Raw genomic sequence first — 22319 nt, 5'->3', positions numbered from 1 at the left:
GCGCCGCGGGGCGGGACCGAGGCCATGGCGGGCGTGTTGGGCCGCTCGTCGCGGTGCGCTGAGGTAAAACGGCCCCTTTCGGCTTAACATGGCCCCCGGGCCGCGGGGGCGCTGCCGGGGCGCCCTGGGGCAGCGCGAGGCGGCGGCGGCGGCCGCGGGCGCCTGGAGGCCCCTCCGAGGGCTCCCGGGGTCGGTGCGCGGAGCCCCGCGGCGCCGGCAGAGCCGGGCGCTCGGCACTGCTGCCCCGGCCGAGACGGGGCAAGAGCAGCCTGGGGAGGTGGCGGGGGTGCCAGGACTCGGGTGCGAAACCAGGAGGAGCTGGAGCTGCGGCTTCCAGGGGGGCTGGGTTGGTCAGGGAGCTGGAAGGGGGCTGCCTGGAGGGTCCCTGCGCAGGTCCCCTCTGCGGACTGCACCCTGCAGCTGCTGAACGAACTTTGCTTTTGTGACTAGCCACCCTTAAATAGGTACAGCTATTCAAGCAATTCGTGTGCATGGGGATTTGTCCAGTTGTCATTATTCAAAACTATTAATTATTTGGAGGGTGACATTCAGTGATATGTTAAACATCTGACATGTTAATTTTGTGAACAGGGTTTATTGAACGAACAATGGTTGTCTTTGGCAATGCAGTGAAGAACAAAGTCCTTGGCAAGTACTCCAGGTGGAGTCAGCCTGCTGCTCAAAGCCCCTCTCCTTTTCCTGCAGTTGGGTAGAGCCTTAGAGAAGGGCATCGAGGTGGGTTATGGTGCCATCTCACCTGACAACACTTGTGTTAGTCAGATTTATCTATAGCGTTCTTTGTGTATGAAACAACTTAATGGAGTTTGTCACAAATGACTTCTCTGAAACTGTTGAACTTAAAAATGAAATTTTCTTTATCACCAGCTTTATCTGTATAATGCTAAAAAGCTTATGCAGTTTACTTTTTTTATTACAAGTATAATTTCTAAAACTGAATAGCAAATGATTGTTTGGCTTCTAAAATAAGCTCAGGAAAAGAAGTGTACGTGACAGCCAGTTTTAGCAGACCCATGTGGTAGTCTAGCATTACTTCAAGACGGTGTCGTATCCTTCTGTAGGCTGCCCAGATCTGCATACACTCTTTTCTGCATATTGCCAAAAGTTAAATAAAGGTGAGATATTGCAGAGTCACTGTTGACACAAATGTTATAATATTTTTCCATGCTTTTGTGCTATAGCCCTCCTAGCATAATCAAATCCTTTCAGTGCTCATTCTGTGAAAAGAGCAAAGTAATAAAGTCCCCAACTGTGGGGAACTTGCTTTGACTCTAAGCCGATCAACAGCTTATGAAACAGAATGCATCTTTTCTCTCTCAAAAAAAATTACCTTTAGGGACAAAAGGCTTATGATGTGCTGGCTGTATGTAATTCTTTGTCAGACATACAGATGTGAAATGCTGCAGAGACAAGATGCACAACAGGGTGCTAACCTTTGTTAGCAGAGATCCTGAGGTTGCAAAAGCTTCTCAAAGCTGTTGCTGTTTCTATGCAAAAATGATGAGGACAAAAGATATTAATGCAGAAGATTTTGAAAGTAATTACAGAGTCTGAGTATTAAGCAGTTCTATCAGAGAAGAGACTTTATGTGGACTGGGCACCAGTTGCAGAAGAAAGAGACTTAAGCTTAGCTCTCAGGGCAGAGCAATTGCTGAATACTTCAGCAAAAACAGTTCATGCAGTCACGGAATGGGGGAAGAAATCTCCAACCAAGGTAAAAAATAAATAGCCAAATGTTACATATCTTTTGATATAGAAATTAATTAAAAATACACAAATTCTTTATTTTTAGTTATTTTTTAACCTTTTCTGCCAATTCTTACTTTTAACAGGGCTAAGTCTGATGGCAAGCTGGAGAATAAGGAGTATCTCCCAAGAAGAAAATGCTATGTACTAAATGGCTCCTTCCAGAAGAAGTATGTAATAAGGTCAAATATATAACAGAAAACTCAAAATTTCATACTATAAATTGTTACTAGCTATTTAGTCTATATAGATGTTTCCACAAATGGCGACTAGCACTGACATAATCAGTAGAATGAGAATGCACATGAGAGGGAAAAGGAAAAAAGATGACTATAGAAATGACAAAAAATGAAGATGAAGTTGGAGGAAAAAAAAGGAAAATGAGGTAGAGAAATAATGTATCAAGAGAAGTTATTAGAAATAAGGTAGAGGCAAAAGCGATGAAACTGAAAATTCAAAATTGAAGATTCAGTTATGACTGTTATGCAACTTGAGTGATCTCAAATGGCTATGATAACATTCATCTCAGCATGAGAAATTAATAACTGTAATCAGCTGCTACTGGTGACTGCTGCCTTTTATGAATTCATCCATTCTGGATTTGTAATGCATTTATTCAAAGAAAAGTTATCAGCATAGTATGTTTTTTCCAGCTTTTCAGATCTGCCTTTTTATAATTCTGTCTAAGCTTTAGGAGATAGACAGCTATGTATGCAACTAAGACAGTGTATTGAGTATATTGTCATTTTAAAGCATAGAAGCACAACAAAGAAGTGTGTGGTACAGGCAGGGAAGCACAGCTGATTGGGAGAGAACTTGAGAGCAAAAGATAAATTGGAAAGTTGCTTACAGGTTCTATTAGAAAAGTATTATTCCTTTCTACAAGTTCTAATAGAAAAAGTATTATTCCTTTCTACTTCAGTCTAGCTAAACTAATTGAATCAAGACTTTAGGTTCTTTGCTTTATAAATAGGAATTTTTTGAAAGTACTTCTGCCTCTCCTAATATGTTCATTCTGGCTTGCCAGGATTCTCTTGTACTCCTGGCCTTTCCTGAGCAAAGTTGCTCACTTGAGAATGTGAAATAGATTATTTTATATTGTTACCCCCAGCAGAAAGATTAAAAGAAAAAAAAAAAAAAAAAAAAAAACTGAAAAACCCACAACTGAATCAAGCTGAAATTTTATTAAAATATTTGTATGAAATTATATCACCAGTGTAGCAGGTAATTCCACATTAAAAATGCTGGTTCAGCAGTAAGATTTCTATATGATGATATATGAGAATAATGATGTATCTCTTTTTAGTTCTTATAAAACAGTTTATTGATGTTTTAGTGTTATCCTTTTATTTTCTATCTTGTTTATTCTGAAATTATTATTTAATATTAATTAATAGAAAATCTTATACAAGCATCTGACATTCCTTTTCTGCAGTCACTGGTTTTAGTCTGTTTTACTGTGGGAAGTGGGCCAGAAAGGTTGATCCTGTAGCCTGTTCATAGGCAAAAAGAAACTAGTACCATGTACAGTAGAAAGACTGTACACTTGTAGATCTGTCTTTCTGCATTCAGCAAAGTTATTCACCAGGAAACTTGTGTAGGACTAGATGCATAGAGTTCAAGATTGGAATGAGGAGGTTTCCTGCCTTAAGTACAAACTGTTTATACATATCAGCCCATCCCCATTTAATCTGTAATCCTGTTGAAGAAGTGACTCAGTGATGCTTGCTATTACCATAGTGCTGTCAGTCATATTATAGCGTTTTCAATTAATTTAGTAATTTCTCATAGGAATACATGTATAGCAATTCATTCCTCAGAATGTTGGCAGATTTTCTAAAATGTTTCAGTTAAGCACATTCTGGCTCCATTGATGTTGCCCTGAATTTTAATTATTTTCCATTGCAGAATTCTGATTTAAAGATGACCTGAATATATTTCTTAAAGGATCAACGTGTGAGGTTGCAAATTGCAAGGATGAAAGGTTTGTTCGTTATGTGTTGGTTTTCATTCCAGTTGTTGGTTAATTCCTGGAAAAGCTTAGACCTTAAAGACCACATCAGAAGTACTGTATGTTCTCACTGCAGATTTACTGTATCTCATAGAAAAAGCAAAACAAAGGAAAACTTGACATAGTTTTCACATATATTCTAATTAGACCATGCATTAGTGAAAGACATTGGAACAGGGTTAAAAAACAACATTCTGCTAAGCTTTTCTCCCCCACCACCTCCCCCCCACCCCAGGTACATTAGCTGAGGTGATGGTTTCAGGAGCCTTATGGAAATATTAGCTTGGGAAATATTTAAATGTTTTTAACTTTTCTAATGGAGGCTTTGGTTTTCTAGAAAAAGTAGTATCTATTTTTATTATACTTCTGCAATCTGTTTCACATTTGCACTGTACCAGAACACATTTTTCCATCTTTCCCTCTTAGAATTTTGAATTTTTCTCCTAATCATTTTCTTCCTACCTCTATCTTCTTTTTTTTTTTTTTTTTTCTCTCCCCAGCTATTTTGTCTGGTTTTCAGATCAGATGTTTCTTCTCTTTGGTACAGAAGAATCTTCAGTCCAGGTAGAAACTCTGACCTCTCCAGATCTTCTGGAGGCTCTGAGAACACCAAGGAATAACTGCAAATAAAGTACAAGAACAACCGTTCTGCTGCCTTCTGACAGGTGACCACCAGCCAGTCGTTCAATGACTACTGTGAGTAGTGCTGATCAGGCTATTTAAATTTGATAATTACTAATTCTGAAAAGTAGGACACTTAACTGGGGAGAAATTATTTTTATAATCTTTATAGAAGTTTCTCTTGCAAGCTTGAAAAAACTGTGGAAATAAACTTTTAACTACCAGACTTTATGCTTTTTCTGCCATATTTCACTACAGGTGATGGTTTTGGCAGACCTTCTTCTCCTTGGCAGGAATTCCACCTTTAGTTTAGGGGTAACTTGAATACTCCATCCATTCTGGGGTGCTCAGTTAGCAGAAGAAGGAGTCTCCATATTACATGACTATATGATGAGCTACATTTCCCTCTATCCCATGTGCGTACACACTTTCCAGACTGATGCTTCTCCGGTGCTCCTCTTCAGCAATGAAAACGATGTAAGAGAATGAATAGTGCATGTCTTTGATCTTCCAGTGTGCTGCAATTTGGGGGTGTGCTGGTAGATTCAGAGTAGATTCAGTATCAATATACAGAGCAGCAAAACTTCAAGCTGATGATTTTGAGGGCTGGAACAAGAATGAGTTGCCTACTGCCCCAGTCCTTCATAGTCCTGTCTGGTAAGGGCATTGGAAGTCACAGAGCATGCTGCCTCTGCTGGTGGACATTATCGGTGTTCCTTGCTGGGACATAGCATTGTTTACCAATGTATTGGAGGTAAGAGAAAAATATTCCTGGAACATAAAACCCAAGGAATAGTGTGTCTTATGATACTGTGCAACAATAGGACGTTCTGACCCTGCATTTCAGATAAGCTGAAGTTAGAAGTCAGATACTTAGCATTTCTAAAAAGCTCTCTTGTAATTTCTCCCTTTCTCCTTGTCAGGAGTGGTTTCTATAGTATGAATCATATTTCTTAATTCTGTTAGGTAGTTAGTGAGAAGACATGCAGAATACTCCTTGTAGAAAGCAGTAATTTATGCTTTTTTGCTTGTTCTATTTTAAGTTCAAAATTATGTACCTGATGGCTAACTGTACTGCTGACTTGCTCATCCTTTTCCAAGGCAAACGTTTAACATGTAACAGAAAAGAAGTATTAAAACAGTAGTCAGAGCAAAACGGATGATCACTGATAATGGGCCACATGACTTCAGTAATATTAGGAAACTGATTGTTGACAGAGCCTTTCTGCTGGTAACCTGATTCAGGGCTGGTGGCTCATTGTGTAAAAACCACGTTCTGCGAGAGCTATAGAATAAATGAGGAGGCTGAAGTGATTTCTATTAAGATCACAAGTTCTCCTTTTTTTGTTCTTCAATGCTTTCTTTCTGGTTTGTATCTTATAAATTGGAAATGTTTATTCTGATAAACGTATTTTCCCCTTTAGCTGCTTTTTACAGCTTTAGAGGATACAGCTGAGACCTCAGTTTAGGGCAAATCAGAATAAAAACCTTTTTGTATGACAGCATAACCTATTTAGCCTAGTTACAGAGGGAAAGGAAAAGGCAAAAATATAATGCAAGCAGAGAATTGCATTGATTTGGTGATTGGTCTAAATTTTTTAAAAAAACAAGGGTGGAGGGAGCAAAGTGATTGCTTCTGTCCTAGTAAATTCCAGGTGGGTGTTTTCATTTGCACCTATGTGGACTAGTAGGAAACACAGCTTAAAAACACCTCATTGCACTCTAGGCCATTAATTCCTGCAATCACTCCAGCATGTTAAATAGACACTGCCAAAGCAACACACCCCAGTATGTGCTCAGTTCTGGGAGGTGGCATGAAACTGGCTCTCCAGATGAGCACTGTGGGTTATTTCCATGTGAAGCTCAAGCAACAGTCCCAGGCAGTGTTACAGCCTCATAAACCTGGACAATGCAGTGCGGTAATATTGGGAACACTGACATAGCTCACAAAAGGTGTCTGTAAATGATGAGGGATGGGGGAATTTGGATGAAATGAGCCACAGACGCAGGCTGTCTAAACAGGCATAAGAAGTTTTGACTCTTTCCTCCCACTTAAATTCATGTGCCTGTGATAGAGTATATGAATAAGAATTTAAAGGCCAAACCCACAGCATATAATCAGTGTGTGTGTGTGTGTGTGTAAAAAAAAAAAAAAAAAAAAAAAAAAAAATTAAACCAAGTCTCAATTTAAGTTGGGTGAAACTCCAATTACCAGATTTGTAAAGACAGACTGTAAAACAGTCTGAAAAGTATGCAATGGCATTAAAGAGAAATTAAAACAGATCTTTGATTAAATCAAATATAATGTTTTTATCAGTATGGAATAACTTGAACCTGGTGACTTTTAGCCTGTGGACAGGTATGTCCACTTATTTTATGGCTGTAAATGTACCTCGAAGGAACATGTTCCTCCACCTGAATTTTTGGGTATGTAATTTTGGAGCAATTATAAACTCAGTGGCAGACAGGATAGAAATTTGATCATCACATTTAATCCTAACCTGTTAAATATGAATGATGGACTAGTGGGTGTATCCCAGGATGTTGACACATACAGTTTCCATCCTGGAATTTACAAATGTGATAGCTGTTGCAGGCAAAGAAATAATGCCACAGGATTATGCATAGCTCAACAGCAGGCAAGTGCTGTACATCTGAAGTCTTGAGCAGCAGTTTTTCAGTGAAGCATGTACTCTCCTTCTTGCATCTCTGCATATGCACTCTCTTCCTATGCCCTGTCCCAGTTATCTGCCTGATTTGGACTGTTGTTCATGTTGCTTCCTGGTCTGTTAAGCATGGGCTTTGCTGTGCCTGCTGTGAGATCTGAAGAAGGGAACACTGAGCAAGAATAAGGTGCTGGGAAGACTTTCTTGCTTTGGAAAGATTTTTACTTTCATTGCAACATACCTTAAAGAGATGAAATTGGCTGAACTCTAACATATTTTCTACCTGAGTCTGTTCCCAGAAACTCAGATATTGAAAGCTGGACTAAAAGTTGGGATGAAGCAATTGTCAGGGTGAGGTGGAGCTGTTCATCCCTCTCCCTGTTACAAATAATAAGGTTTCTTATTTCTGTCAGGAGAACACTTCAGGTTCCTTACACTGAGAACTCCCTTTTCTTCTTGGTATTTTTACTAAGAACTTTGTCTTCCTAGAGGGAGTGAATCCTGAGTATAAAAAAAGAATGGGTTTGAGGTAAGGCCTCTGAGGGTTGTCTTGCATTTGTAAGAGCTGTTGGGGGCTTTCATGAGGCCTAGTTGGGATGGTGTAAGCTTATTACAGGGTAGGCTTCTCTCTAAAATTTGCAGCAGGACAAAATAGCCCTTTATTCTTGCCTTCTTGCATTTGAACATAAAGTATGAACAGGCTAACCAGAAAAGCCTCTTTCCTCATTGCTCATACATCACTGGAGAATGCAGTAGCAAAAATGTAGGTGGATATTTAAGATGATCTGTGAACTATCAAAGAACTAAAGAGCTGTATCTGATCTGGGAATCTGTCCTTTATTTTCTACCTCTTGGGATAAAAACATCATAAGTATTTTATGTTTCTAGTTAACTAAGCAGTAATATAAATATGTACATGCAACTAAAACCAGTAATTGTAATTAACAAGCATATCTTCCATTTAAAAAACAAACAAACAAAAAAAAAACCCTTAACTTTCCAGGAGAGAGACAGATCTGAATGTCTGATTCCTAAGCTCAGACTAGGATTTTAATGTTCAAAGTGTTTTGCCCTCACTTGCTGTTTTCTTTTTTTTCAGCTCTTGCCCTTGAGCACAGATTTTTTTTATGAGTAAAAGCTTTCATTCCCCTATCGATCTGACTCCAAGATACTTCTAATCCTTTATTCATATAACCAAAGCTATCCAACTACAAATATGTGCTTATTTCTATTTATTTCACTTGGGGACACTTGTCTTTCCATTTTTATCAGTACATTTCATCTTTTCTTGTTTACTCACTAGTTAGATCCTAAAACTCTTTACCGTAACTATCAAAGGTAGGTGGTATGAGGTCATCAGAACACACAAGCTCTGTTATTTACAAAGGGCAAATGCTTATTTGGTTAAAATTAGATCAGGATCACATAAATGTCAGAAATTAGATCAGAATCACATTAATGTCTTTTTTAATATATGTTGCTTAGTTTACACATATTCCAAGCATTTTTAATTGTATCCCAGTAAAACCATACTTAAGAAAAGTGGGAGAAGTATACTCTTGTTAACTCTGTTAAAGTTTGCTAATATGTAAACATTGTACTCTTATCCCTAAATTAATTTAGATGTGCTTTAATTACATCAGTGTTAGTTTCTTGGAAACATGTTCATATCTCATATTGACAGTGTCTTTAAAAAGAGTTACTTAAAAAAATACCATTAAGACTGTATGAGCTTAGGATTACTTTACTAGTTATATCAATATAGTCATATACATGATTTTATTGTCTTACTTGAATTCCTTCCCTAGTGATATAAATTATGCTGTGGAAAGATCTTCCAATACAAAAGATCTCTACAAGTTGGGCAATTACTGTGATGTAACTCTATTAGTTAAGATTTATGCCCCAGATATAGGTTTCATAAATCCTTTTTTAGTACATGTAGAATAAAAATGCAGCTGCCACAGAATACAAATTCTTCCTCTGACCTAAAATAGATGTGCTCGTATAAATTTGTTCAAGCCTTTTTAAGAAGGTAGTCTCACTCCAGCAGACCTCTGGGTGTTACATGTGTGCACCGCTTTGCTGCAGACCTCCTGTAGCTGTGCCAGCCTGACTGTGGCAGCTTCTTTGCCAGCCTCCTTCCATGCCTGTGCTCCAAGAACAAGGACTGTGGCTGCCCTCCCTTTGGAGCTGGTTCAGGTAGTGTATGCTTTCGTTAGGATGCGTGTTGGATTTTTCCTTTCTTAGGCCTTTCTTTTACCTCCTCGCTTCCAAACTACTTCTGTTCCAGTCACACAGCAGCTGAATTCAGCCATGTTGGGAGACAAGTTGGCACCCAAATCGGAATGTGACTCAGAGCCATTCAGATAGATAAGGTGCTGACTGCCTGTAACCTTCAGACCCTGTCTACCACAATCATAAGACCAAGGAGGAAATACCAGGAAGAAAGTGCCCATGCAGAGTCCCCTTTCAGAAGCATAAGGAATGCTGTGACCTGTTGTGCCATCTTGATGTGCTTCCCTTGGAACAGCACTCAGGCTCTGGGAGGACTCAGAAGGAGCATGTGAACAGCAGCAGGCACTATGCTGTAGGGACTGTGGTGTTTGTATCGGAGCGGGATCTCCCACCACTTTCCTTAGAATAATCTGAAGTGATGATGTGAGTTCTCTAGTGTTTTCTGCTCTTCAGATTGTAACAGCTTCTTTCTTCAGCCTACCACCTCTTTGAGCTGTCAGCAAAGCAGCTCCCCATTCTGCTTCCAGCAAAACCATCTGCTTTTTTTCCTAAAGATCTGAAGATCCAAAAAGTAATTTTTTGCTACGTCTACATGCCATAAAAATGATAAATAAGAATATTTTGCTTTGTGGTGGTCAGAAATAAGACAATCATATGGGGAATGATTCTAAATCTGCACTCTTACTTCTGAGGAAATGATACCTATGATTTAGCTATTGCTTAATTCTCCTGTTTTTATACTGTTGAGCTAGACTGTCTCATGAGCAGGATCCCTCAGTCTTTCCCCATCTCTCTTGCTGACACTCCTCATGACTCACTCTAGAACAGCACTGAGGGTATCAGTGACTCAGCCATGGGACATGTGCCCCATCAGTCAATCTAGGCATGATTTAAAAAAGAAGCAAATAGAAGTTTTGTGTGCTGTGGGAAGACAGATCTTTCAATTTGATTAAAAATGTTCCATCCAATTACCCACAGAAGGAAGTGACTTCATATAGCTGAACACTTAGCTATGCTTACCCTAGTAATTGTCAATATATTTTTTTTCATTTTGAGCAGGTCAAAAAAAAAAAAGCTTTCCTTTTGGTTTTCATTCTGTCACCTAGGAACAATGCCTGGAGTAACAAGTCCCCAGGTCTGACTAGCTCCATAGGGCACTACCATTTTGCAAATATAAAATAAAAATATCAAAAGAGTGAATTACACAATTTAATGAAATTGTTTGAAGTAATCAGATTCTGGGCATCTACCAATTTCCAAACAAATTAAAGCTTTATGTGGAATTTGATCATTGTACTCTGGAATAGGATCACAATCTGTAGTTTGGATTATTTCCTCCCACTGAATTTGGCAGGGGTTGTACTTGCATATTTAGTAGTATACTGCACTATTTAGAACTAAAAATAAATAGCTTCCTAACAAGTGTTTTTGAACAACAGAGTAAATTCAGTAAGAGTGATGCTGTGTGCTAACCCAAATCTCCTTTACTGCCCTGCAAACATCTGTGATCTTGGGAAATAGTTATCTGTAAGATGCTGCTGCTATAGAAGGAGTTACCTGCTGTTGCCTGTACCAGCAAGCTCAAGGTTGTGCTTACACAGGGAGGTAGCTGCAGCCAGAGTCCTGGGACAAACGAGGCCGGGCATGTGAGCGCTGTGAGCAGCCTGTGAGCACTGGGACGTGACCCTCTTGTTTTCCAGGCGAGTGTCAGGCTTCCCACTGAGAGAAGACACAGCGAAATCAAACGGCCGGGCGCTGGGGGGCCGGGCCGGGCCGGGCCGCACTGCACTGCCTGCCCGTTGCGCGGGGCCCAACGGCCCCAACGGCCCCCGCCCAACGGGCGTCACGGCGCGGGCGCGGCCGTATTTGCGCATATTGAGCGCCTGCCTGGTTGCCCTGTAAACCTCGCGGAGAGGCGGGCGCGCGGCGCTGGGCTGGCCGCCCCGCCGCGGGCGCCGCGCTCTCCCTCCAGCAGCCCCGTTCCGGCTGCCGGGGCCGGCCCTGCCGCGCCCAGGAGCCCTTGGTGGGCGCGCTCGGCGTTGGTCTCGACCGTATTTACCCTGCCTCTACCGTATTTACGCCCACTTGCCGCCGCCATTTCTGGGGCCGTAAAGCAGAGGGGGGAACACGTGCTACCGTATATCACGGCGCGTAAACGCACGGCGCCGGTGCCGCTCCTGCCATGCGGCTGCGGCGCATGCGCGGCGCGGCGGGGGCGGTAGCGGTAGCGGCGCGGTGGGGTGAGGAGAGGAGGAGCGGCCGGTGCCGCCGCCTCCTCCGCGGCTCTCGGTGCCGACGAGGCCTCGGCACGGCCTCATCCCGGGGGCCATGGCGCAGCGGAGGGCGGCGGAGCGCGGGCCCTGCCAAGCGGCGGCCGAGGGCACCAGGCAGCAGCGGCAGCTTCTGGAAGGTGCCCGGCTTGGGGGAGGAGGGGGCGCGCGGGTCATCTCGTCCGGCCAACGGTCCGTGCGGCCACTAACGGCGGGCACTAACGGCGGGCACCGCGCTCGGGCCGGTGGCGGCAGCGGGCAGCGCTCCCGGGAGGCGGCGGGGCCGCGTGCTGCCCTGACGCGGCTGCTGAAGCGCTGGGGTGGCGGGCGGCGCAGGATGCGCTTCCCCGTCCCCCCGGGCGTCCCGGGGCTCCCCGGGCGAGAGCGGGCGGCGGGAAGCGGCTCGGGAGGGCGGGCGTCGCCGAGGCCCGGACGCGGCGGTGCCCGGTGTTTCGTCATCGGCGCCTGCCCTCGGCGGGCGAGCGGCCGGGCCTGCGCCGCGCTCCGTGCCCGCGGCGCGCTGCGGGGGCCGCTGCCCCGGCCCGCGGCCGAGGGCCTCGTGTGCGTATCCGTCCTCGCGTGGGTGCCGAGAGCGGGCAGCGAGCGGAATGTGGCCCCTAAGCAGGGAGGTGACGGGAGTGCTAAGCACTGCCAGGACCTGCGGCGGGGAAGAAACCGAAAATGTGGCTGTAGTTATTTGTGAGGCCTCTGCTCAACGTATAGAGGACAGGAAGACTTAATTTAGATGGGATACATATGAGAATAAAAGATATGTAGTTCTCCACTCTGGTGGAGTAGAGTCTTTATATTCCAAACTGCTGGTGTGTGTGTGTGTGTGTATGTATGTAGGTTTTCTTCTGCTGAGTGTCTTCTACCTAGTTGTGGCTGGTGTTCATTCTTGGGAAACAGTTTCTTAATAAGCAGGTTTAAAAGAGTGTACTGAAATCTAGAGATGCAGGGACACGCAGAGCATGTGGCACGGTGTTGCTTCCAGACAGGTTTGTGAGATCTCCAAAGAAGTTTGGATTTGTTTGAGAGCTTTCAGGGAATTTGAGAAGTATGTCGTGTTTGTTATTGAAATCATTGGTGGAAAGAAAGACTGGAGAACTTATAAAAGCATAACTTTGATTTCTGTTGCAAGTGTTTTCTTAACTTTTTTTTTTGTTTAATTTCAGGGAAAGCCCATGCAGAAGGTGGATCAGCTGGAATGTCTCTTCTTATTTTGGTGTCCATCTTCTTATCAGCTGCTTTCCTTATGTTTTTAGTATATAAAAACTTCCCACAGCTTAGTGAGTAAGTATGTAAGGAAAGATTAACCTATTTGTTTTTCTTTCGACATCAGATTGTAGAGGAACCTGTATAACGTATATGGCTTTATTTGATCCTAAGCTGATATAAATTAAAATACATTATAGACATAACTCGAGTCAATCTCTCCCTCTCTGTTTTTTTTCTCCTCAAGAATCCAATCTACAGCCAACACTTTATATAGAAATGCATACTAACTTGTAAAATCTGTTTAAACTCTGAAGTTTTGTTTTAACACCATTACTATTGCACAGTTGAGAGATGGTGTTCTAGAAAGTTACCACTTTTGTCACTTTAAAAATGGAGAGAGAGAGGGGGGGGGGGGAGAGAGGAAAAAGTTCTAGGTTAGGTCAAGATTTATTTTTGCACCTTTCTTGCATGGGTGCAATGGCAGTCTTGTGCAAAAGGGGGCATTCCTCCTCCTTTATGCCTAAGTTTCATGTTCTGTTTCTCTCCCATTTGTTGCATCTAGGGCTGTCCGGAAGGTAGTTTGACAAAATGAAAGTTTTCTTGTCTGACTACTTTTTTTTTTTTCCTGCCCTGTCTGGCCACCTTGTTCAGCAAGTTAAGTTCATGACAGTCTAATCACTAGGTCTAATATAAAGGCAGAGGAAATGTTCACCTGTGCAGCCTGGAGTTGCACCAGAAAAGATGTGTTGTGAAATTTCACTCTCAGAACTTTATTTATTTGCTAAACAAAGCTTAGCTTCTGTTCCTACACTTCAAATGCTATGACCTTTTCATTAAGGCAGTCTTACTTGCTCTTTTGACTGAAATATTGACCACTGCACAGTTGCCAAACTTAGTTTTCAGTAATTATTTAGCTCAGTTTCTTTTCGGTGACAAAACCTATAAATAAAAACAGAAATAGAGTAAGAAATAAAGCAGATCATTTACATGTTTGCAAGACATCCTTGTTACTCATTAAATAATTTTATAATCATAAAAATTGCAGGTACTGAAAGAGTTTATCAAAGAATGTTATCACAGCAGCAATAATGTGGTTTGTTTGCTAAGATTATAGTTTGGTCAGTGAGTATTTTACTATCCATATATTCAGTAAGTAATTTTACTGTACTATTTGCTTGCCTTTCACTCAAACCTGATTTTGTTTGTTTCCTTTCCAGAGAAGAAAGAGAATGTATAAAGATTCCTAGAGACATGGATGATGCAAAGGCCTTGGGAAAAGTCTTGTCCAAATATAAGGACACCTTTTATGTTCAAGTGTTAGTGGCTTATTTTGCCACGTATGTTTTGTATCCTTTTCCTTATATTAAATTCTTTCTTTGATGTAGTTATTTCTCTGAAAGAGTTAAAAAATAGAAAGCTATGTTAAGTTTTTGATGAAATACAAGGGAGACTAAATACTATTGAGGGTTTTTCTTGTGACTTCTTATTGGCTGTTTATATTCTGAAAAGATATTTTAAACTTCTATGGTAGACTTTGTCTTTAGCATTATGCTAACTTGTAGCACTTAGCACTTGAATTGCTTGCTAGAAGTTAAGGTTAATTCTGAAAGAATATTGAAACTGCTACTTCTCTACTCCTGGGACATTCAAAAGTGCCCAGTATGAGAGTTGTTTGGAGAAATTCTTACGACACTCATTAAGGAAAGCATTTTAAGTGTTCTTCATATAACATTTTATTTCTTTTTAAAGAGTTGAATTTCTGAGATACTTTTTGCCTAAGGGGAGGCAAAGGCTGCTTGTGTTCTGATTTGCTTCAGTTTAATGCAGAAGACTTTCTGTAACTCTCTGAAAAAGTAGTGCCAAATGTGCTACAATTGATGGCTCATTCTTTTTGAGAGGAGTTAACGAATAATAGATTATAAATGAAAAAAACAAAATGTTAATGTTTATATATAAACAAAAATAGAACGTGGTTGATTATTTAATAAGCTCTTACGACAGCTGATGCGACAATGCTTAATATCTTGCAGTTAGGAGAGGACTGTGATCAGTACACAGGCATGTTGTAATTATTTGAAAACCTGGACACTTCCATAGAAAAAGCTGTACTGGTCTTGATGTTGGGAAAGACAACTTGGCTGCTTGATATTTCAGTTAGTTTAGATCAGAGGGAGTAGTGTTCTTGAATTCCTTTCCATTACAGAATTTCCGTTCAGGAACTGAACTAACACTGTAGCCACAGCTGTACAGAGCAAATCTTAAGCTCAGCAGTGTTTTCTTGTGTGTTGAAGGATTTCTGCTTCTCTGAAAAATGTACGTAGACGTAATGTCCTGATCTCTCAAGGGTTCATTTGGCCCTATGTTAGCAGCCTGGTACTGTAGGCTAGATCTAAGAATGAGGAGGAGTCTCTTACCATCAGTGATCCAGCAAAAACATTTTGACTGAAAATAGGGATCGTGCAAGATAGTTATCTAGTGGTTGTGCTGTATCTGTTTATAAACTGAGTAAATTCAGTGCCGACAGAGTATTTTCTCAAAATACTTCGAACTGATTTCTGGGAGAGATTTTACTGAAATAACAGCCTTTACACTCAGTGATGTTAATAAGGAAATAGTAATTTCCTTGACGTGTCACCTGTCCATGTCATTGTGATTATGTGCTCTGAAGGGAGATCTCTGAATCTTTCAGAGAAAATGACTGAAATTTCTATATGGTTAGTCTGCAATATAAAAGCAGAACTGTATATTCTCTGTAATGTCAAAGTGAGTCTCCAGTGTCAGTTGTAGCACAAAGGGAAACATGTAGTACTGCTTCAGTTTGGTGATTTATTTTTGTATCTATTGCTGGAATATTTAGCCCTTGTTTTTTTCTCTTTTGAATCACCGTACTCTTATTTCACACTTGTTTGAAGCATTGTGGTGTTTGGGTTTCATGTGCTATTCTGCAAAGATACTTTGAAGTATCTTTTGATCTTTTGAGTCGCGTAAGTATGTACTTGTGTGCATTTTTTTGTTTCTTTTCCTTCCATTTTTAATATGCAACAGGATTATTTATAAAGTTGTGTAGCTTTTTAAAAAATATATATTTTTGTTTTTTTTTCCTTAACTAAAATGTATCCAGTTTGCAAACATTCGCTATCCCTGGGTCTATATTTCTCAGTATCCTCTCAGGATTCCTTTATCCCTTCCCACTGGCCTTATTTCTTGTTTGCCTGGTAAGTATGGAAAACAGCTTGAGAGAGCAAATATTTCTATCCATACAGAATGCAACCAGTCATCCTAACTGCTTTTTGTCTGCAGTGATCAGAGATGAAGTGAAATAGTCAAGTGTAACTCATTTTGAGAAATGAATGAGTTCTAGTCCAACTCCATTATGAGAATGGCATTACATTCTCATAATCCACCATAACACTGGGCTATGATCCAAACTACTAAAATGTTCGTCCAGGTTTTCTTAATAATGGAGGCAGCTGGCTGCTAATCAGGCGGAGATTTATCTAGCATCCACTGGAACCTGATGGTAATCTCTGCAAGTGCTATGTTTTTATTATTGCACTACAAGATGTATCAGTTTTTAAATTGTTTAAATAATCAAGAAGCTTAAATTAAGATATGGAATGTATGTTACTGACAGGTTTTCAAAAATTTCCAGTGGAAAAGATGTAGTTACAGCGAGCCTTAGTATGTTGGACCAGGATGATGAATTTTTGAATGCCATTCTGCCATTATTTGCAAAGTTTTCACTATTTAGGATCTTATCAATTAAATGTTTCTATATTTTATGTAGTAAACATTGTCTGTTTTGAACATCAAGATTGATCTAAACACACGGGAATAAGATAAATAATCATATCAACAATACTTTTAGTAAATAGAAACAGGTTGCATCTGGCTAGTCTAACTACAGGAATATAATTCTACTATTAGTAAGAGCTTCTTTCTCCTTCTCTTGCAGTGCTCAGGACTCGGCGCTTCATTCTGCTACATGCTTTCATACCTAGTGGGACGGCCTGTTGTATACAGATATTTAACAGAAAAGGCAGTAAAATGGTCAGACCAGGTAGATACTCAAATACTCAAATTCATGATAGAAAATGTGCAGTGAACTGAGATGGAAAACTGGGGGGTGTCATACCTATAAATATAATGAAAAAGTGAAGATTTGTCTCCTGTGTAATTACTCTTCCTGTTCTTAAACACGGGGAAATACTTGGATTTATAGTACTTTATACTCTGAATGAGAATAAATTGGACATAAAATGAATTGGTCAAGCTGAGCTAGAGATGGAAAACAAATACTACCTGTAAGCAACTTCAGTTAAAGCAATCAAATTAAAATTTTTAATGATTTTGTGTTGGGAAGCCCTTTCTGTACAGGAAGACTTTGCAGCTGATATATGTATTTTTAATTCTTCCTGATGTAACTAATGGCAAGTAAACCTCTGTAACTATGGCAATAAATCTCTCCAGTTTCAATTTAAATAAGCAGGGAACATATCTGTGAAGATCAGAACTAATGAAAGCTAGGTTGGTTTGTCTGTTTGTTTTCCCTCCCATATGGGGCAGGAGAAAACATAGTTAGGATTAGACCTGCTCCTGTGCAGAATTACATGTTTAAATTAACTGAATCAAAAGCACTGTCAGCATACTCTACCACAGACTGGTATTTCCAGACCAAGTTAAGTCCCATTTAAGAGATGATTCTTTGATTCTAGATTGCATCAGTCACAACTATTCTCTCTCTTTTTTTTTTTTTTTTTTTTTTTTTTTTTTTTTCAACAGAAGATACAAAATTATTTCGTTATTAGAAGCTAGTGGTTTTTGTGTGTGCATTTCCAAGGCAGGAATTTTACTTATTTTCCCTCTTCTCTGACAGGTTGAAAGACACAGAGAACACCTCATTAACTATATAATATTTCTAAGAATAACGCCTTTTCTTCCTAATTGGTTCATCAATATAACATCTCCTGTAATAAATGTACCTTTGAAAATATTTTTCATTGGCACTTTTCTAGGTAAGAATACTGATTGATTAATTTATTTTTTGGGACAGTCAGAGAGGATATTGCTGCTTTTCTTTTCCTGGATTATTCAGCAGAGATCACCATCTACTGGATAACTGAAAGATTACAGAATGCATTATTCGTAGTTCTTTATATGTAGAATTTAAAACATCAAAAGGTTTCAGTCTTGAGGACTACTACAATGAGATGTGGCTAACTTTCTTAAGGAAATACACCTTCTTGTGGCACATTAATAACTTCCTTTGTTCCAGTTCTCAATTGCTATATTTCCATGAAATTTTGTATCGGTGAGTAATTCCTTGCAGTTCAGCTTAATTTTATGAGGATGTATGTGCCTTTGTGCGAAGCACTATTTCTCCTCTTTGCTTTCCATGTTCATCATACCTTTCTGGGAGTGAATTTGCAATTTGATTACTGTAGTGCTAAATATTTTAATATCTTCTTAAGATGCCACTTAACCCGATTAGAAAACCATCTGTGTTTTTCTTTATGAATTGAATATGATTAGTTTGTAGAGAGATGATTTGAAATGTACACAGTCTAGATAACAGGGATTTTTTTTTCCTGGGGTCCTGTGCTTGAGTTTACATAAAGCAATATAAACATAGCATAAAGACAGCTCTCGTGATAAGGAGTTCTTGTTTTCTAATTTTCATTTATGTCCTTCTTAGATGTAGAAGATATGAAAGTCTGAAACTCTATAGAAGTTAGATGACTAATTTATTATTTCCATCCCCCCCCCATCTCATTTCTGATGTTTTCCCTAACAAGATGTTTTGATTTCTTCACCCTCTTATCCTTCTGGTTTCTCCTTCAGGTGTGGCACCACCATCCTTTGTAGCAATTAAGGCAGGGACAACACTGTACCAGCTTACAACAGCAGGGGAAGCTGTTTCCTGGAACTCTGTGTTTGTCCTCATGATTTTAGCCATCCTCTCCATCCTACCAGCTGTCTTCCAGAAGAAACTGAAACAGAAGTTTGAATAAGGATCAGACTGGATCAGAATTTCCCATATTTCATCTCAGGATCAGCACTTCTGATATTTGTATGTTTGCTTTTCTATTAGATCTTGAACAATAAAGGGGAGGCTTGTAATGGATAAGAATGTCTTTAAATGAACACATGGCCTAAAATTGAAGAAACTGTGTTCAGAACTGTACTACACATAGTTTTGTAACCAAACCATCAGTGTTTTACTTTGTGGGGAGGTACAGGATGAGAGGAGGGAGGACACACTTTGCTCTAATTTTGAGCAGAGCAAAAGTAGAAATGCAGACATGAACTGCAGGCAGTTTCTTAAAAATAAATAATAATAAAAAAGTGGGGGAAAAAAAAACATCAGGTATTCAGTCCAGTTTTGTAACACTACATTGTCTCTGCAGACTTACATGTGATCTGGTCTGAATACATCTCTCATTAAAAATTTCTCTTCCTTTGCCTTTTGTAATGCCAGAAAAATAGCATCATAAAATAACAGTGCTCACTGAGAAACAAAGATATTTCTCTGAGCAGTACTTTAACTTCAGTGACACTCTTGCCTTCCTGATTGCTTACTCTTTCTATTTTAGTGCTATGTCATTTTAAATACTTGAACCAATATCTGTTCTACTAACTGGATTAAAAAAAAAAGTCAAAGGAGTGTCAAATCAGTCCTCCTTGTCATCTGTATTTTTTTTTTTCCAGGAGAGGATATAGAAAAGGAGAGAGTGGGCTAAAACTTGATCCTTTCTGCCTGATGAATTTTTATGTTGATTATTTTTCCAATATTTCACTTGCATAGATTTTTTTCCTGCCAATTTAATACAGTTATTACTACAAAAAAAAAGCTCATTTTGCAACTGATTTAAAGATGTATAACCAGTGTATTACCACAATTTTTTAAACTATGTGTAAATTGTATAGAATCTTCCATTGCAGGTTGATTGGCCAGGTTGGTACACAGGTTGGTACAGTTCTTGTTGAAGAACTGCTTCCATGTACTGTTCAAGGAATCAGGTAACAAAAATCTAGTATGTCAGTATATATAAACTTTGAAAAGGCAATTCTTTTTTTTCTGGCAAGTCACTAACTGGTGATTGGCAGTTGGCTATGATTCACTCTTAAATGAAAAATATGTTCATTAAATAAGGGTATATGATACCCCTTCTCCCTGTATGACCGTAACTGTTGCAGTCTGTATTGTCACTGGTATCCCATAAAATTAGGTCCTGATCAGCAAAGAACTTAGGTGCACATTTTAAGTCTATCCTACTGAAAGCAATGCTGCTTATGTGCTTAGGTTTCTGTGCCCCTGGAGTATCTTTGAAAATGGGAGTTAGCACATCAGCATGGGCTCAGGCTCAAGGGTTTACTGGACTGTGTGCTTGTGTTAACTCGGTGTGTGATGGATCACTTTGGATGTAAGAGAACAGTTCCATAAATGTGATAATGTGAAAGGTACTTGTACCTTAGAGTTTTTTTTTCTTGTAACATAATGTTGATTGACTTCATTTTATCACAGTATTACATGTAAATATATAGTAAATATTATTGATATGCTATTTTTGTCTTTTATTTAATTCTGGCCTGCACAATAAATGGTATTTTTATGTTGGTAGATAAAGAAATTCATATAACTTACTTCTATTTAAAAGTGTATTGTAAGATCACTTAATTTTTGCAAATTGGTTTCTTATTTAGAATTGACTCTAAACCTGTACTTTATTGGCACTTAGAACTGAATGGTGATCATATTGCTGTACCTCTAATCTCAGAGCTCATTTACCTATGGAATTTACTCCACACTAAACTAGGGTATGAATTTAGTTGTGGAGAGTTGCATATCCACTGGATTATTGAATGAGAAGTAGCTGAAGATTTATTTACGGCCTACTTTTCTGTGGAATAAATTGCACTCGTTACTGTAGCTCTCTTCTCAAAGATTCTCACTTTTTTTTTTTCTCCAGTCAATAATAGATGCTATTATAAAATTCCTTTTCTACTCTATGAAACTGGTATTTTTGTTCAACTGTGGCATTAAAGAAGAAACTGAATTAAGTTTTGATTTCCCACGGATCATGCTACTGCTTCAGACCTTCGTTTAGTTGCATTTCACTGTGTGGATGAGATCTGGTTATGCTGTGGGGAAATAAAAGTTCTGTTTCAGTTCCTTAGACTAGCTCCCCAGGACAGGGGCTTTTGATGTCACAAAAAAAGTTCTTTTCTTTTGCAAAATCTTAGGAGTTTTTTGTTGTGTGATGTCTTTTTAAACCCATCTCCTCTGTCTTCTATCTTTGGCTGCCAACTGCTTTAGGCAGTTTCTTATCACATGAGAACTACTTAGAACTTCCTTATTCCTGAAGAATAAGGAAGGCCTTGTGCAAAAGACGACAAAAAAAAAAAAAAAAAAGGCAGCATAGAGCTCTGCTGAGGAATACTATACTAGCCCATCCTTTCCTGCTTGCAAATCTAACAAGATCCAAGGGAAAACCATAACTTTCAGACGGGAAAACAATGTTTACTATGAAGCAAAAAGGGAATTTGGGAATATGCAAGTTCCTCTTAATAGCAAAGAACTCTGAGGTCTTGGGTGACCTCTTCATTTTCTAGATTATTTTTTGTTAATGAAATTGCATAGCATCATCACTAAGTGTCTTATCATTTGATAATAAAACTACTCTATAAACCTTGAAATCTGGTATGTTTTGACTGAAGTATCCTGGTCTTTGTCCTAAGCTAAACTTTTTGATTAATCTATTTACAAAGGATGAGGTATTCTTGCATGCTAACTTAAACTAATGTTCTGATGATTACATTTGTAGATGAGATTCATTCTATTTCTGCTAATTCCAGAACACCTACGTAAGCACAGCTTCCTCCTCTGACTGAAAAGTACTTCTTTAGCATCTATAGCAGAAACTTTGAAAGGCTTTTATTCTTTACAGTGGAAACCAACTGCATCTAGTTTGCTTTCTCTTCAAGTTATAACTATTTGTATGTTTTCCATGAAATCCTGATGGAAGACTTTCAGGATAAAAGTCAATATTACAATTTAGTTCAGATTTCTGTAATGCTACATTAGTGATGAAATCCATTTAAGATTTTTTTTTTTTTTTGCATTCTATAGAATGCTATCAAATTGTGTTGGAAGCTTCTGAAAAAGCTAATACTTTTTTTTTTTTTTTGACATATACCTTAGAGATTTTACTTTAAACAAACTTTTCAGGGAAAATTTATCGTGTGTAGTTTCTCTGATAGCGGATAAACTAGTCTTGCTGTAGTGAGTATTCAAAATGCAATGTGGATGAAATACGCTGCGGTGTTTTGTATTAGAATTGAAGTATGCTGCCTGCATCATACCCTAAAATTATTTACTCTGGATTAAACTGAAGAAACAGGAGAATGAACTCAACTGAGTAACTGATCAAGGATGGAAAAATCTAGCTGCTACTGCAGCAGCCTTTATTATAAGGGGTGAAGTGACTGTTTCTTTCTTTTTTAATCTCTTTCCTCATCCTACAAAACATG

The 22319-nt window shown here is 39.3% G+C and overlaps 1 protein-coding gene across 8 annotated transcripts; it reads left to right on the top strand.

Annotated features, from left to right (window-relative positions):
- Nucleotides 1–11: 11 nt before the first annotated feature.
- On the top strand, nucleotides 12–19487 carry TMEM41B (transmembrane protein 41B). 8 transcript variants are annotated; one of them, XM_026034731.1, is made up of 11 exons: nucleotides 45–63; nucleotides 592–735; nucleotides 1851–1934; nucleotides 3673–3748; nucleotides 4326–4471; nucleotides 12746–12863; nucleotides 14006–14134; nucleotides 15910–16003; nucleotides 16744–16848; nucleotides 17665–17803; nucleotides 18630–19487. In XM_026034731.1, the coding sequence occupies exons 6-11, from the start codon at nucleotides 12778–12780 to the stop codon at nucleotides 18797–18799; spliced, it is 723 nt and encodes a 240-aa protein (XP_025890516.1). In that variant the 5' UTR covers nucleotides 45–63; nucleotides 592–735; nucleotides 1851–1934; nucleotides 3673–3748; nucleotides 4326–4471; nucleotides 12746–12777; the 3' UTR covers nucleotides 18800–19487. The 8 variants fall into 8 exon arrangements, 6 of the variants coding, with proteins under 6 accessions (XP_025890514.1, XP_025890516.1, XP_025890515.1 ...); XM_026034730.1 differs by having other exon boundaries at nucleotides 4276–4471; XM_026034727.1 differs by having other exon boundaries at nucleotides 48–63; nucleotides 4323–4471.
- The last annotated feature ends 2832 nt before the right edge of the window (nucleotides 19488–22319 follow it).

Source organism: Nothoprocta perdicaria, unplaced genomic scaffold (assembly GCF_003342845.1).
Source record: "Nothoprocta perdicaria isolate Ctin4 unplaced genomic scaffold, notPer1 scaffold_15, whole genome shotgun sequence".
NCBI classification, from domain to species: Eukaryota; Metazoa; Chordata; class Aves; order Tinamiformes; family Tinamidae; genus Nothoprocta; species Nothoprocta perdicaria.
This window is presented reverse-complemented; position numbering and strand designations above follow the sequence as displayed.